Below are 14,205 nucleotides of genomic sequence, written 5' to 3' on the forward strand. Positions count from 1 at the left end.
TTGGCGGACAAAGTTGCTCGGTTTCGGTCGGACTTGGACTCCACCCCCGCAGATCCAGCCGAGACACAGGGGAATAACTTGGCAGACCATCTCTGGGTTGAGTTTCAGGATGTTGCCTCCGGGGATTTGGACAAGGCTATGCGAGCTGTGAGCGCCTCCACCTGTATACTGGACCCGTGTCCCTCCTGGCTGGTTGCCAACAGCAGTGAGGTGACACGAGGCTGGATCCAGGCGGTTGTTACCGCCTCCCTTCGGGAGGGGCACTTCCCCGCCGCACTTAAAACGGCGGTGGTGAGACCCCTCCTGAAGAAACCATCCTTGGATCCAGCCGTTCTTAATAACTATTGTCCAGTCTCCAACCTTCCCTTTGTTGGGAAGGTTGTTGAGAAGGTGGTGGCCTTCCAGCTTCAGCGTACCTTGGAGGAAGCTAGCTATCTTGACCCCTTCCAGTCCGGCTTCAGGCCCGGTTACAGCACAGAAACCGCTTTGGTCGCATTGACCGATGATCTCTGGAGAGCCAGAGATGGAGGCCATGCGTCCATCCTAGTTCTCCTCGACCTCTCAGCGGCTTTCGATACCATCGACCATGGTATCCTTCTGCGACGACTGCGGGAGGTGGGAGTGGGAGGCACTGTCTTGCAGTGGTTCTCCTCCTACCTCTCGGACAGGTTGCAGTCGGTGTTGGTGGGGGGGCAGAGATCGTCCCCGAGGCCCCTAACTTATGGGGTGCCGCAGGGTTCGGTCTTATCCCCCCTACTATTCAACATATACATGAAACCGCTGGGTGAGATCATTCGGAGGCACGGGATAAAATACCATCAATATGCGGACGATACACAGTTGTATCTGTCCGCCCCGTGCCAACTCAATGAAGCGGTGGACGTGATGAACCGGGGTCTTGAGGCCGTTAAGGACTGGATGAGAGCTAACAAACTGGTACTCAACTCGGACAAGACCGAGTGGCTGTTGTGCTTCCCTCCCAACAATTTGGCCAATATTCCATCACTCAGGCTGGGGGGTCAAAATTTATACCCCTCAGACAGGGTCCGCAACTTGGGAGTCCTCCTGGACCCACAGCTGACTTTTGACCACCATTTGTCAGCTGTGACCAGGGGGGCATTTGCCCAGGTTCGCCTGGTACGCCAGTTGCGGCCCTACCTGAATCGGGAGGCCCTCACAACAGTCACTCGAGCCCTTGTGATCTCTAGGCTGGAATACTGCAATGTGCTCTACATGGGGCTGCCCTTGAAGAGCATCCGGCGACTTCAGCTAGTCCAGAATGCGGCCGCGCGAGTGATCGTGGGCGCACCACGGTTCGCCCACATAACACCGATCCTCCGTGAGCTGCGCTGGCTACCTGTTGATCTCCGGGTGCGCCTCAAGGTGCTACTTACCATTCACAAAGCCCTCCATGGTAGTGGATGTGACTATCTGAGAGACCGCCTTCTGCCAATTGCCTCCCTCCGTCCCATCAGATCGCATAGAGTAGGCCTCCTCCGAATTCCATCTGCCAGTCAGTGCCGACTGGTGACTACGCGGAGGAGAGCCTTCTCAGTTGCAGCTCCGACGCTTTGGAACGATCTCCCCGTGGAGATTCGTACCCTCACCACCGTCCAGACCTTCCGCACAGCCCTCAAGATCTGGCTATCCTGTCAGGCCTGGGGATAAGATCCGGACCTTGCCCCACCCGAATGCTGAATGAATGTTGTGTTTTATCGGTTTATTTTTTTTATTCACATTTTTTTTCTTTCTTGTGTTTTGTCTTACACTCCCTTCCCATTGATTGTAAGCCGCCCTGAGTCCCCTCAGGGAAAAGGGCGGCCTATAAATGTCAATAAAACTAAACTAAAACTAAAAAGTTCTGTTACTCTTTTAAGTAATCTACACCTGGTACACAATTTTGGTTAAAAAAAAAAGCTACATAATGTACTCCTGGAAAACTGAAACTTATTTTCCCTTTATTCCTGCAGGTATGTTTGGAGGGTGAGATATCACGACAATCTATTATAAACAGCCTGTCCAGAGGGAGAAAAGCCTCAGGAGATCTCATTCCATGGAACATCTCAGAGCAGGTAATAGATTTTGTACTTAAATCTACATTGATCTTTTTTAAACATATTGAATATCATATAGCTTGTCTTGGTTCCTCCTAATGTATATATTGTAAGCAGAAGTGCTAAGTTTATAATTACGGCAGTTGAGCTAAGAACCCGATACACTGAACAAATTGGGGTTTCCTAATAGGGTGATGCTTTTTATCAGATTGCTGTCACTTATCGTATTTTTGGGACTATAAGATGCTCCCAACTAAAGACGCACATTAACTTTAGATGAGGAAAACAAGAAAAACAAAATCTGTCTCTGTTTCCCAGCATCCATCCGGTATTCATCTGGCTAGTGTCCTTGCAGCAAACAGCCTGGTCAGCCTCAGCACATTATCATAGCCCCAGCACGTGGCTTGTCAGGGCTCCTCTCTGTTGCGCCCACCACCAGTCAACTGAGCTGAGCTGCCGCCGCCGCCGCCACCAGGGAACACTGGAGCCTTCACTGCTGAGCAGCTGATTGGTGATTGGATTTGCCTCCCAAAATAACACCGATCAGCTGTTCTAGGTGGCGGGGATCACCTTCGCCACAGCCCGTTTGCATTAGCTGCCGCCTGTTTGCCACTGCCCATTCGTCTTCGCTGCCACCTGTTTGCTGCCGCTGCTGCCCGTTCACCACCAATCACCGGCAAACAGGATGCAGCAAATGGGCTGCAGCAGCATTCCCTGCCACCAAAAACAGCTGATGGCTGCCGCACCAACCCCCCCCCCACCGCAATATTCTCTCTATAAGGCGCACAGACGGCAGAGTGTGTTTTATAATCCAAAAAAATACAGTATATATATCTTATAACTATATTTTTCAAAATCTATTTTGCCTTGGAATCAGATCATATGTTTTCTTTTTCTTTTGTTTTATTGATTTGGTTGTAAAACTAATCAATTAAAAATTATTACTATTGAATACTTTCCCATTAGAAATCATTTATTTATTCCTCCTGTTTTTATTGATAGTTCCAAGATCCTGATTTTGGCAGCCTTTCGGGTGGAAGAATTGTACGCATTGCAGTCCATCCTGATTACCAAGCGGTAAATTTATTTCAAATTTCACCAAAATACATCTCAGTGATAATTGAGGAAACATTATTCTGGTTAAAATAATTGCAAAGTATATGTAAATAACTGATATGCAAGATTTGTTAAAACAGTCTTGAAGCTGAGGTTCATACTTAAATCTTAATTGATTTGTTTTTATTTTATTTTTACATTATGAATACCATTCCGTTGATGTCAGTTTCCTTTAGTTTGAGCATGATTTGCCACTCTGTTTATATCTTCAATCAATGTACCTTTGGATGCCAGCCCTTGGCCTAAATTCTTTATTGAACTACAAAAATGTGCCTTGTTTTGACCAAATAATAACAGTCTAATCATATTTATAAATCAGTTTTAGAGCAGGATAAATGGGGACTGCCTGCATTAGTTTACAGGGTTATTTTTATGGTTCCATTATTGTTACAAAAATTGACTTAAATGCTAACAATTTAACTCCGTAACATGAAATGGAAATCTAGTTCTGTTTAGTCTGAAGGTGTATGTTTTCTTTTCTCTTTGTTTTCTTTTAATATAATTTAACAGTTTAAAACTGAACTATACTAGCTACTATGGTCTATTGGAGAGACCCAGATTTATTAGGCTACTGTTTATTACTGCAGAGATTGAAAAGATTTTATTTTAAGAAGATAATTATTAAAGGATTTTGATTAATTGAGTATATGTCATCAACTCAGTTTCATCTTCTGGTGACCACACAGATAAATTTTTCTCCACAACTATTTGTCCTTAACTTGATCCTTCAGTTTTCAAGCCTGATTGTACTATTCTTCTTCTTCCTTCTTATAATTCAGTGAATTAGGGAGGTATCAATCTGAGATGCTTTTGAAATTATCTTGATGTTCTGGGCTTTAAAAATGCTTTAGCCCCTATTGCCTATATTTGTTTCAAGATCACCTTACGTTCTATAACCATGCATACTCATGAAAGTCTGTTTCAAATAACGTCACAACAATTAATCACTCTGTGCAATAACTGGTAAACTGGGAGCATTTGCATGTTTAAACACCTTCCTCTAATGTGCTTTCTTCTAATTCTTTCTTGATTTTGGTAGATGGGTTATGGTAGCCGAGCTTTGCGTTTGCTCCAGATGTATTATGAAGGCAAATTTCCTTGTTTGGAAGAAAAGGTTATTCAGAAGCCAAGAGAAATTGCTACTGTGAGCAGTGAGGTATGAAGTTTTCTTTATGACTGGTGGTATCAAGTTGGCACAAAACTTCATTGGAGTTCTTGAATAAATAAGCAAATTTCAAGCTATAATTTATTGATAAAAGAGAATATTTGTAGCACAGGGTGGAACTGTGGGGTCCTTGGTGGTTCTCTGAGCTTGGCTGTTGCTCAAAGAGCACCAAGAACCCCAACAAGCTATTATTTGGCTCTTCTTCCTCTTTTGTTAAGATGCTCTCCATTGTTTCAGGCTGTCAGCTTACTAGAAGAAGCTGTGATGCCTCGGAAGGATTTGCCACCTCTGCTTCTCAAGCTGAGTGAGAGGCAAGCTGAGCATCTGGAGTACCTTGGTGTCTCTTATGGCTTGACGTCGAGGCTTCTCAAGTAAGCATTTTGCTGTAAATGTGCATTACAGTGGGAAAGGTTTATTTTTGTTATTGTGTATCAGTGTAATTTTGCCAGATCTTATGGGTCCAACTAAGGGGATTGTTCTTTGGGACACTTGCTACTTACAGATTCTATGGAATGTGTGCAATTTCTGTTCTGTTCGGCAGTTTCTGTTACAAACAGGGTATTGCATCGATTTTCTATTGCAAAAATTCTATTTCTTCAATTTTTCCAATCAAAACAATCATTTTTATTTCAGCCGACAAACTATTTAAAGCTTTTCTCATCCATTTTAGTGACATTGTCCTAACGAGCAGCTTTCCCATATGGCATTTCTGCTTGAGAGAAGAGAAATAAAGAGAATAAAATATTTATGTTCCTGAATGTCTTGCTTGAGAAAGACAGTATTAGGGAGTGTCAGTTGAAAATGTTCAGTTTTTAAAGCAGGATAGACATGTCCCACAATTCTCTTATGAATGAACTTCATAAGATTGAATGAACTTTCTCTTGATCATAGATTAATATTTATTGTTTTTTTTTCCTACTAGATTTTGGAAACGGGGTGGATTCGTACCAGTCTATTTGAGACAAACTCCAGTAAGTTTTGCTTCATAGTCCAAGACTATAACAGGACTTCTATGATTATTTCTTGAATATCAGGGAGGAGATGAAATTCTGTTGGCAAATGATTTGTTTTTTCTTCGTCATAAAATGGCAGGGTAACTTTTCTTTACTAGAAAGGTGGAATAAAAGCTAATGAAAGGAACAAACATGGATATAATCACACTTGAGTGGTAGGATTACTACTTGTGTAGCTCCATCAGGTTCAAGATTTTCCAAAGCTCCCGTTTATTTCATAGCTCAGAATCTCAGAATACAGTTATCGTTAAGCATGATTTATGCTTATTTGTAGTAAAATCTCACATTTGTACCAATTCAAAATCTTATATAGCTATCAGAAGCATGCTCTCAAGGTTTTATAAACCAAATTACAAGGTGTTTTTTTTTTGCCTTGGAATATCATCCAACAGTATTGTAAGACTAGAAATATAGGGGATTTATTAGTTATTTGATACAAGTGTTCTCATTCTTCAGCCCCATAAATCTTAGCCAAAGAATTTTAAATTCTTTTTTACCCATTCATTTACTGACTCGTAAGATGTAGACAAGGGGAAGTACATAATTCTTCTGTTTTTGGGGCAAATCTGCTACTTTAGAAATGGCAATTCATTTATTTAATTAGGGCTTTAAGTGGTGGTGGGGATATAAGGCAGAGGCTGGTACTTATCTGCCAGAGACACTATATGGAGTTGGATGGAATGATTTCTGAGGTTCCTTCCAAACCTTATATTCCATTATAGAATTTAGTTCATTTAATCAAAATGTTTGGATAACTTGGGCCAATGATGACTCAGTTCTCATGGCATGGAAATATTCTCTCATCCCTGCTAACTATATTTCTGTTAATAGAAAAATAATTTAATTTAAACAAATAGTTGCTGTTTGTTGAAAACATAGTGTGCTAATAGCCCCAGTGGCTTTGTGTCTAGAATGATCTGACTGGGGAACACTCATGCATTATGCTGAAGATGCTGAACGAAGAAGAAGAGAACACAGGGGAGAGCTGGCTCACTGCTTTCTGGAAAGGTGAGTTAATTAAGACACTTGGTGGTTGATTTAATCAGCCCTTACATGATTGGGAAACCTTGAAAAAAATGGCACCATCTCCGTGGTACTACTTTGAAAGTTTCAGTATAACGGAGAAAGCTATGGACTAACTTGGACAATCCCAGTTTTCACAATTGATCAGTGGACAAAAGTTGCAAGTTTTTTTTTGTTTGTTACATCCATGTTGTAATAAAGGAGAATATTTATTGCTCAGGGTTGACATGAGGGATCCTTGGTGCTCTCTGTACTTGGCTGGTTTTTTTGCAGATGTTTTCATTTCCCAAACTAGATAACACCATCAGTGCTAGTCCTGATGCACTGATGATGTTACCTAGTTCGGGAAATGTAACGTCTGCAAGAAAACAGGCAAGCACCAAGGATCTCTCATCCATGTTTCTCAACACTGCAAGCTGTGGAATTCTGGGAGTTGACATTCACACATTATAAAATTGTCTAAGGTTGAGAAATATTGTGTTACATGATAGCCCCTTGTTTTTCTCTTTGCTCTACAGATTTCAGGAGGAGATTCTTGTCTCTCTTGTCTTACCAGTTCAGCACTTTCTCCCCGTCATTAGCTTTGAATATATTACAAAACAGGAATGTCAAGCAACAGTCACAATCCTGTAAGTATATGCAAGCTCCTGACAACTTAAACAAAATTCATAAAACAACTTAAACAAAATTCATAAAACAACTTAAACAAAATCCTTGAAAAAGGAAGAGCGGATCACAGTTTTAAAAAAGAGTAGAGCTTAAATGTTTAGCCTATTAGAAACTGAATGAAGAGTTTTCATAGATCTTCATTCAGTTTCTAATAGGCTAAACATTTAAGCTCTACTCTTTTTTAAAATTGTGATCCGCTCTTCCTTTTCTTTGTTCTTCAATTTTAAATGTACTCTTCTATCCTTCTCTTTTAAAAGGGATGAAACTTGGCAATACACTTTAGTAATACTGATTTTGACTATTTGATTGCATACAAATATTTCTCAAAATAATGTATTCTCGTTAGGCATAACACACTAATATTTGCATGTCATATTAGAGTAACTCTTTGAAATCTGTTTCAAGTTACAAGTAACTATTAGTGGTTTTCTACTCCTTAGAAAACCGCTAATGCGCATGATACATTATCTTGTGTTCTCCCTCCCTAATCTGACACACAACTCAATAAGAAAAAAAATGTACATACATTAGCCTTGTCCAGGTTAATGTTCTTTAGGTGTGTTTCACTTTATCTCCCATAATTTCTAGATGGCATAATAATCTGTGCTCAACGAAGGGTTCAATGCCTCAATTCTACCCAAAGGAAGCTGGTTGGAGATTATGAGAGCCAGGGATTAAGGCATGTAGAGAGATGCAGATTGATTAAAATTAGTGAAGACAGTGAGCTACTGATGATAAACTACTTCAGATCCTATTTTTGCTTAACATTTTACTTTTTCTTCTATTTATCACCAATTTGCTCAGCTCTCAGCCGTAATGAACTAGAAGCGGTCTTCATCCCTTATGACCTGAAGAGACTAGAGATGTACTCAAGAAACATGGTGGACTATCACTTGATCATGGACATGATCCCAACTATTTCTAGAATGTACTTTCTCAACAAGTTTGGAGATATGCCTCTTTCTGCTACTCAGGCTGTGCGTACTACTTAACTAACTACTGTTGAATTAATTGAATTCACTTCATTTGATGACCTGCCAATGGGTCTTCAATTGATACTTCATTTTTTTCACTAGCATCTTTTTGCCCATGATATAAATGTTTCTAAAATGTGTGTTTCAATAAGCCCCAAATCTTTATTACACATACCAGTTGATATTCTCTGGAATCCAGTAGTGGATTTTTGATGGTTTCATAGTCAGAAACTTCTTTAGATGAAGTCTGATTAGCTTTGGAATTATAGGTCCAACCAGACATCATTTGGAATCATGAACACTTCCAGATTTTATTTAGGCTTGGTCTCTAAACCAAGTAGTTAAATCTCTGAGAAACCTCTGAGCTTAACTATTGACAGTATTCACTTGGACAGTAAATAATTGTGAGTAGTGATTCCTCTAGGCAGAGAGTTGGGAAAATGACTAGTAGTTGCTGGAGCCAAAAAACCAAACACTAGACACACCAAAGGAGTAGGGAGTTTGATTAAATTTATTCACGCCTTACTTTCAGATCTTTGGGGATCCTGCCTTAAAACAAAAACAACCTTTTTTGAAATCAAACTATTAACTCAGGAAATGAGATGTCAAGCAGTAGCAGTTAATATCCTTTTACTCTTTCTCTTCCCAAAGGACAAGATTGGTTTGCCAACCACAGCTGAGGAAAGTATAGGCAGGGCTTCTCCTTCACAATAACTAACTCCCTTTCATTCCACCTGTCCTGAATGGATCAGTTATCTTCTAAACGTGAGCTGGTTCAAGGCCAGGCCTTGATGAAAGGGGAAGGGACAGTTTTATAACATTGAATAGAGGAGCGGTTTCTTTTCTTCCTCTCTGTTACCAGAATGCATCCACCTTCAAACCGCCATTTCCACTTCTTCCCTCACCAGTGCAGCTTTAAGATCAACAGACAGGAAAATACTCAATCCCATGAAAAGGCAGGTGTTGTCCCTTCACCACATTGCCCCCTTCTCAGGCCTTGGAGAGCTCTCTTTGCTGGGGCTTTGTCTGTACAATGAGGTGGGGGACGTCATCTCTCTATATATTTGTAGTGTCATGGAATAGTGAAATCTCTAGCCGTGATGAAAATGGTACAAAGACGTAAGATACAGAATATAGATACTGTGGTTGTTAGCTATCATTAAGTATTTGAACTGCTTTGGTTTAGATCCAAATTATCACAGTGCATGGTTTGTCTGGTGTTTGAAGTAGAAGGATGAGTAGATGAATTCCAGGGCTCAAACAGAGCGAGGAGAAAACGAGGAACTGACCTGGCTAGATATGAATAGGAAATAGCAAATGTGGAACACTAGGAAAAAGGGCTTGTGGGGAAGACAGAGATGTGGAGAAAACTGTACCTGCTGTGTATGGAATACATGTGTTTATGGGCCTTTGCAATTGGCCTTCTGAGTTATTTTCACCTATCTAAAAGTTTTGCTGATTCAGAAATTGGCTAGATGAGATATTAATGTAATACCATACTTGCCTAAGATGAAACTTGTCATTACACTGCATCAAAGCAAAGGAAACCTTTTTCTTTTGTCAGGCTCTTCTTCTTGGAATTGGTCTTCAGCACAAATCCGTGGACCAGTTGGAGAAAGAGATAGGGCTGCCTAGTGGCCAGTTAATGGGCCTCTTCAACAGGACCATCCGCAAAGTTGTTCAGGTAAATGCCCTTTGGGGGCAGCATTTAACAGGATGAATCATTTGCTGAAGCACAACACTCTAAGCTTCTATTACAGATTCTTTGTAGGGAAATGCCTTCAGTGTGTTTTGTAGTATGTGATAATGCTTTTTATATCAGTAGTGATTCTTAGAAATTCAATGCAGGGAAATTAGGAAATAAACAGGAATGATGTTTTGGGAATACATAGAAATATTTTGGGCAGAAAGGCGATCCGTCCCACCATTCTTTCTTCCCTAGTTGTTCAACAGTGTCCAGGAGAAGGCTGTAGAAGAGCAAATGGCAGTAATGAAAGAAGTTATAATGGAGCCAACCTTGAAGTCTTTAAATGAAGATTTGGTAATTATCTTTATATGAGCTTTTCAGTTGTTGGTGTTCAATATTTACAGTTTCATCCCCTTGTGATTTTTTTGGGCTATGTCTAATAGAATCACAATATACAAATGCATATTTCATTCATTCACTCATTCATTTGCCAATAAATACTGGAAGTTGAGCAAACAAAACTGGTACTTTCGAATCTGACTTTAGAGCATTCAGAAGTGCCCAGCATGTCCCTTCTGAAGACAGGTGTTCTGTTTTCAATAACTTGGATAATTTCTGCAATACTTACACATGTTCAGCTCACCAAGTGTGTAAATGTATGATATTACTATGTGTTTAAAAGCTCATTTTCTTGGGAATTTTACTTCACACTTAGAATGAATAGGTGTACTATCTCATGTGAGATGCATTAAGAAGCAGCAGGCTCTTTAGAATTAACATAGATCATTGATTAGCTTTTGTCCTTGGTTTGAGAGTTGTAGTGCATTCATTTTAAATAACTGTGTACAGTGCCTGTTATTTATAACGTGGATTTTCTAATGCAGGAAGAAGCAGCCAAAGAATTTCAAGAAAAACATAAGGATGAGATTGGAAAGCTAAAAGATCTGGATCTTTCACAGTAAATTTTTTAATTCTTTTTCCTTCCCCTGTCCCTGTAACAAATAAACAAATTATCTCCAGGAAAATTAAATCATTTAAGCTATTTGGCCAAAGCATTGGTGTTAGAATCCCTTCCCCCCGATAAATGGTTCTGTAGTGAAACAAGGAATCCTTCCATATTTTTTTCTCTCTCAGAAAAGAGAAAGGCAAAATCTACCTTTATATGGGCTTCCAAAACACCAGACGTCTCCTGAGGTCTCAGGAAGGTTAAAATTCAGTTTGGTTTGCTTTGAAATGCATTTGCTCGGCTTCAATGAGCCAGAGAATCTCTCTGAAGTGTTTGGGGGATTTGGCCAAATCAGATGCATATTATTGCTTTATAACATAAAAAGTAGGTCCCTTGGGTACTAATTGTAAGGGACAAGGAGCACAGCCTGGATTTATGCATTCTTTCCTTTTCCTTTTGATGCCTGACCTTCTGCTCCCCCTTCCTTTAATAGTGGTTATGTGTTGAGTATGACTGCCTTTCCCTAATTTTGGGGACTGGTGTAGGATGGATGGGCCGATTTCATTTTTACTGACATAAATACTTCAACCAAAGCTGAATAAATCACACTCCTTTAAAGTGCAGGTGCGGTTTTTGCACTTAGGAATCTTATTTTTTTTTTAAGCTGAGTCAATCAGATTGTGCTTTTGAGGGCCAGCCCTCTGGAATGATCTCCCCATGGAGATCCGGATCCTCACTACCCTCCAGGCTTTCCGCAAAGCCACGAAGACCTGGTTGTTCCGGCAGGCCTGGGGCTGATGGATTCCAGCCCCACTTGAATTGTTATGACTGTTGTTGTTTTTACTCTGTCTGTCTTTTGTCTTATTGTATCCTCCCCCCTCTTCCTCTGGTTGTTAGCCGCCCCGACTCCCTCGGGAGTGGGGCGGCATACAAATTAAATAAACACAAACGATGCTTGTACAGAATTCTGATTTGGCAGAATTCTAGTATGGCAGAGGTTACTATTTTTTGACCAGGTTGTCCTGATGTTTAGAGTGGTTTTCTTTTCACTTAGATACGTTATCCGAGGAGACGATGAAGAATGGAATGAAGTGCTGAGTAAAGCAGGACAGGACGCATCTGTGGTCAGCCTGAAGAGGTTAGTGTTGGGGCACTCACATCTCAGAGGCCTATTATAGCAATAGCACGTAGACTTATATACCACTTCACAGTGCTTTACAGACCTCTAAGCGGTTTACAGAGTCAGCCTATTGCTCCCAACAAACCTCAGTTTACCAATCTCGGAAGGATGGAAGGCGGAGTCAACCTTGAGCTGGTGAGAATTGAACTGCTGGCAGCTGGCCATCAGCAGAAGTAGCCCTGCAGTACTGCATTCTAGCCACGGTTCTTATCTACTACAAATAGTCCTTGACTTATGGCTATTCGTTTAAGAACCATGTGAGATGATGATGGTTGAAAAACATGATTTATGAATGGATCTTGTACTTACAACTATTGTTGGATCCCCACAATTACATAAAATCAGTCACTTGGCAACTAGCCTGTATTTATGCCAGTTGCTGAATCCTGGGGTCATAGGATCACAATTTACAACCTTCCTGGAGGGCTTCCAACAAGTATATTCAGTATGAGAAGCCGGATTCATTTACTGTCCGCAGCAAAAAAATTTGTAAAACATGATTCGCTTAACAACTGCATTGCTTAGCAACAGCAGTGTTGGTGCAGTTGTGGTCATAAATCAAGGACTACCTGTAGTATTCTTTCCAACTTTAGGAAAATAAGAAATGAGCAAAACAGTCTTACTGTTGACCAGCTCTTGGCTGTTGGGAGGGATGCAGATGTTACCTCACCAGCAGAGAGAAGCTCTTGGCATTGGTTTTTTTTTAGACTGGGAATCTTGGACATTTAAACTACCATCTTCACAGAGGTGGTATTCAGCAGGTTCTGACCAGTTCTGGAGAATCAGTAGCGGAGTAGTTCGGAGAATCGGTAAAAACCACCTCTGACTGGCCCCACCCCCATCTATTCTCTGCCTCCCAAGTCCCAACTGATCAGGAGGGAATGTGGATTTTAAAGTATCCTTCCTCTGCCATGCCCACCAAGCCATGCCTACAGTAGTAAAAAGTTTTGAATCCCACCACTGCATCTTCACCACTATTTTTTAAAGCTAGCTTCAGCGATACTTTGGGCCCAGTGCATTTATCTTATAACCTGTGTGTTATATTTTACCTCAGTGACAAGAAGAGAAAATCAGAAGTCACCATAGAACCAAGGCAGGAGAAGAAATTTAAGAGAAAAAATCCAAAGCTGAAGTTGAAGAAATGATTAAAAGGAGGGAAAGCCTCCATCATATGGCCTTGGACTTTCTGTTTTGTGAAATCCTGATGTCGTTTGCCAAGCAAATGAGTTGAAACTATGAAGAAACTTTAGGAGTGGAAACGCCACAAGGATTTTTTTTTATTGTTGTTGCTTAATATAAAAGCAGCCTTCAAGCAACACCATTTGGAAGTTATTTTTATTGCTGCCAGCTCAGCATTCGTGCTCCATTAAAAGAGACTGCAGAGCAGCAAACGGGATTATTACCAGGAATTGTGACTTCAATATTGCTTTACAAAATCTGGTGGTTTCTCTTTTATTCTCTCTCTCTCTTGTTCTCTCTCTTGTTCTCTCTCTCTCTCTCTCTCTCTCTTTTCTCTAATTATTTCTCTCTTGTTCTCTCTCTCTCTCTCATTCTTTCCCTCTTGTTCTCCTCTCTCTTGTTCTCTCTTTCCCTCCCTCTCCTCTCTCTCACATTCTCTCTCTCTATATATGGGTGCATGCGTGCCTATGAATATCTTCCCTTTGAGTTACTATTGGATATTCGAAGAGAAGCTGGTATTCGATGTTAAACTATTTTTTTTAAAAAAATCAGTGGAATTAAAAAGCATTCCATGTTATTTTACACTGCTGAAAGTACTTTAGATGCTTGTCGCTCATTATTGTTTATTTGATGATAAAGTTACTGGTCTGAAAGGTTTTCCCTCCTGTTTTAATGCTTGGAGTCAGTTCTTTTACACCATAAGCGGTTATGATATGGGCAGGTGAGTGGAGACTTGCCAGTTAAATTGACTTTGTGATTACATCAGGGCTCAGAGCTTCCACCCGTAAGAGAACGTAGGATTAGGTGATTGCCTGAGACTTGACTTTTCACGCACTGTGTGTTGCAGAGAGAGCGTAAGTGTGCAAACCCAAGTGCTGTTTCAGAATGTTGTGCTATGTAAACCTCCAATATAGTCTTTTCATCATCTGGACTCTGGATGTTAGCTGGAAAGTATTTCAGTGCCATTTGATGGAATTTCAAAAGTTCAAATTGACAACATCAATAGTGTGTGATTTAAGTAGTACACTCGATTTCCATGGCTCTGTTCCTTCTCCGTGGATGTTGTTCTCCCCTTTTCTGCAGCCTCCTTTCCCAGTAGATATTACCATCGTATATTAAACCTACTTTATATGATTTTCCTTACTGAGCTTATGGAGATTCATCTTACGGATCGTGAGTTCTCTCGCTTTCTCTGTTTT

The 14,205-nt window shown here is 40.6% G+C and overlaps 1 protein-coding gene across 1 annotated transcript in view; it reads left to right on the forward strand.

The window, feature by feature from the left end:
• The window catches only part of NAT10 (N-acetyltransferase 10), a 38,287-nt gene extending 24,082 nt beyond the window's left edge, over positions 1–14,205 (forward strand). The window contains exons 17-29 of the mRNA XM_014075944.2: positions 1,971–2,072; positions 3,057–3,131; positions 4,210–4,326; positions 4,573–4,706; positions 5,258–5,306; positions 6,260–6,356; positions 6,890–7,000; positions 7,845–8,017; positions 9,579–9,698; positions 9,957–10,055; positions 10,586–10,659; positions 11,702–11,785; positions 12,882–14,205. Coding sequence (XP_013931419.2) covers positions 1,971–2,072; positions 3,057–3,131; positions 4,210–4,326; positions 4,573–4,706; positions 5,258–5,306; positions 6,260–6,356; positions 6,890–7,000; positions 7,845–8,017; positions 9,579–9,698; positions 9,957–10,055; positions 10,586–10,659; positions 11,702–11,785; positions 12,882–12,972 — 1,326 coding nt within the window. The 3' untranslated portion in view covers positions 12,973–14,205. The remainder of the gene's footprint in view (positions 1–1,970; positions 2,073–3,056; positions 3,132–4,209; positions 4,327–4,572; positions 4,707–5,257; positions 5,307–6,259; positions 6,357–6,889; positions 7,001–7,844; positions 8,018–9,578; positions 9,699–9,956; positions 10,056–10,585; positions 10,660–11,701; positions 11,786–12,881) is intronic.

This window comes from Thamnophis sirtalis, unplaced genomic scaffold, assembly GCF_051295495.1.
Source record: "Thamnophis sirtalis isolate CommonGarterSnake01/CBP01778 unplaced genomic scaffold, rThaSir2_p1.2 scaffold_1, whole genome shotgun sequence".
Taxonomy (NCBI): domain Eukaryota; kingdom Metazoa; phylum Chordata; class Lepidosauria; order Squamata; family Natricidae; genus Thamnophis; species Thamnophis sirtalis.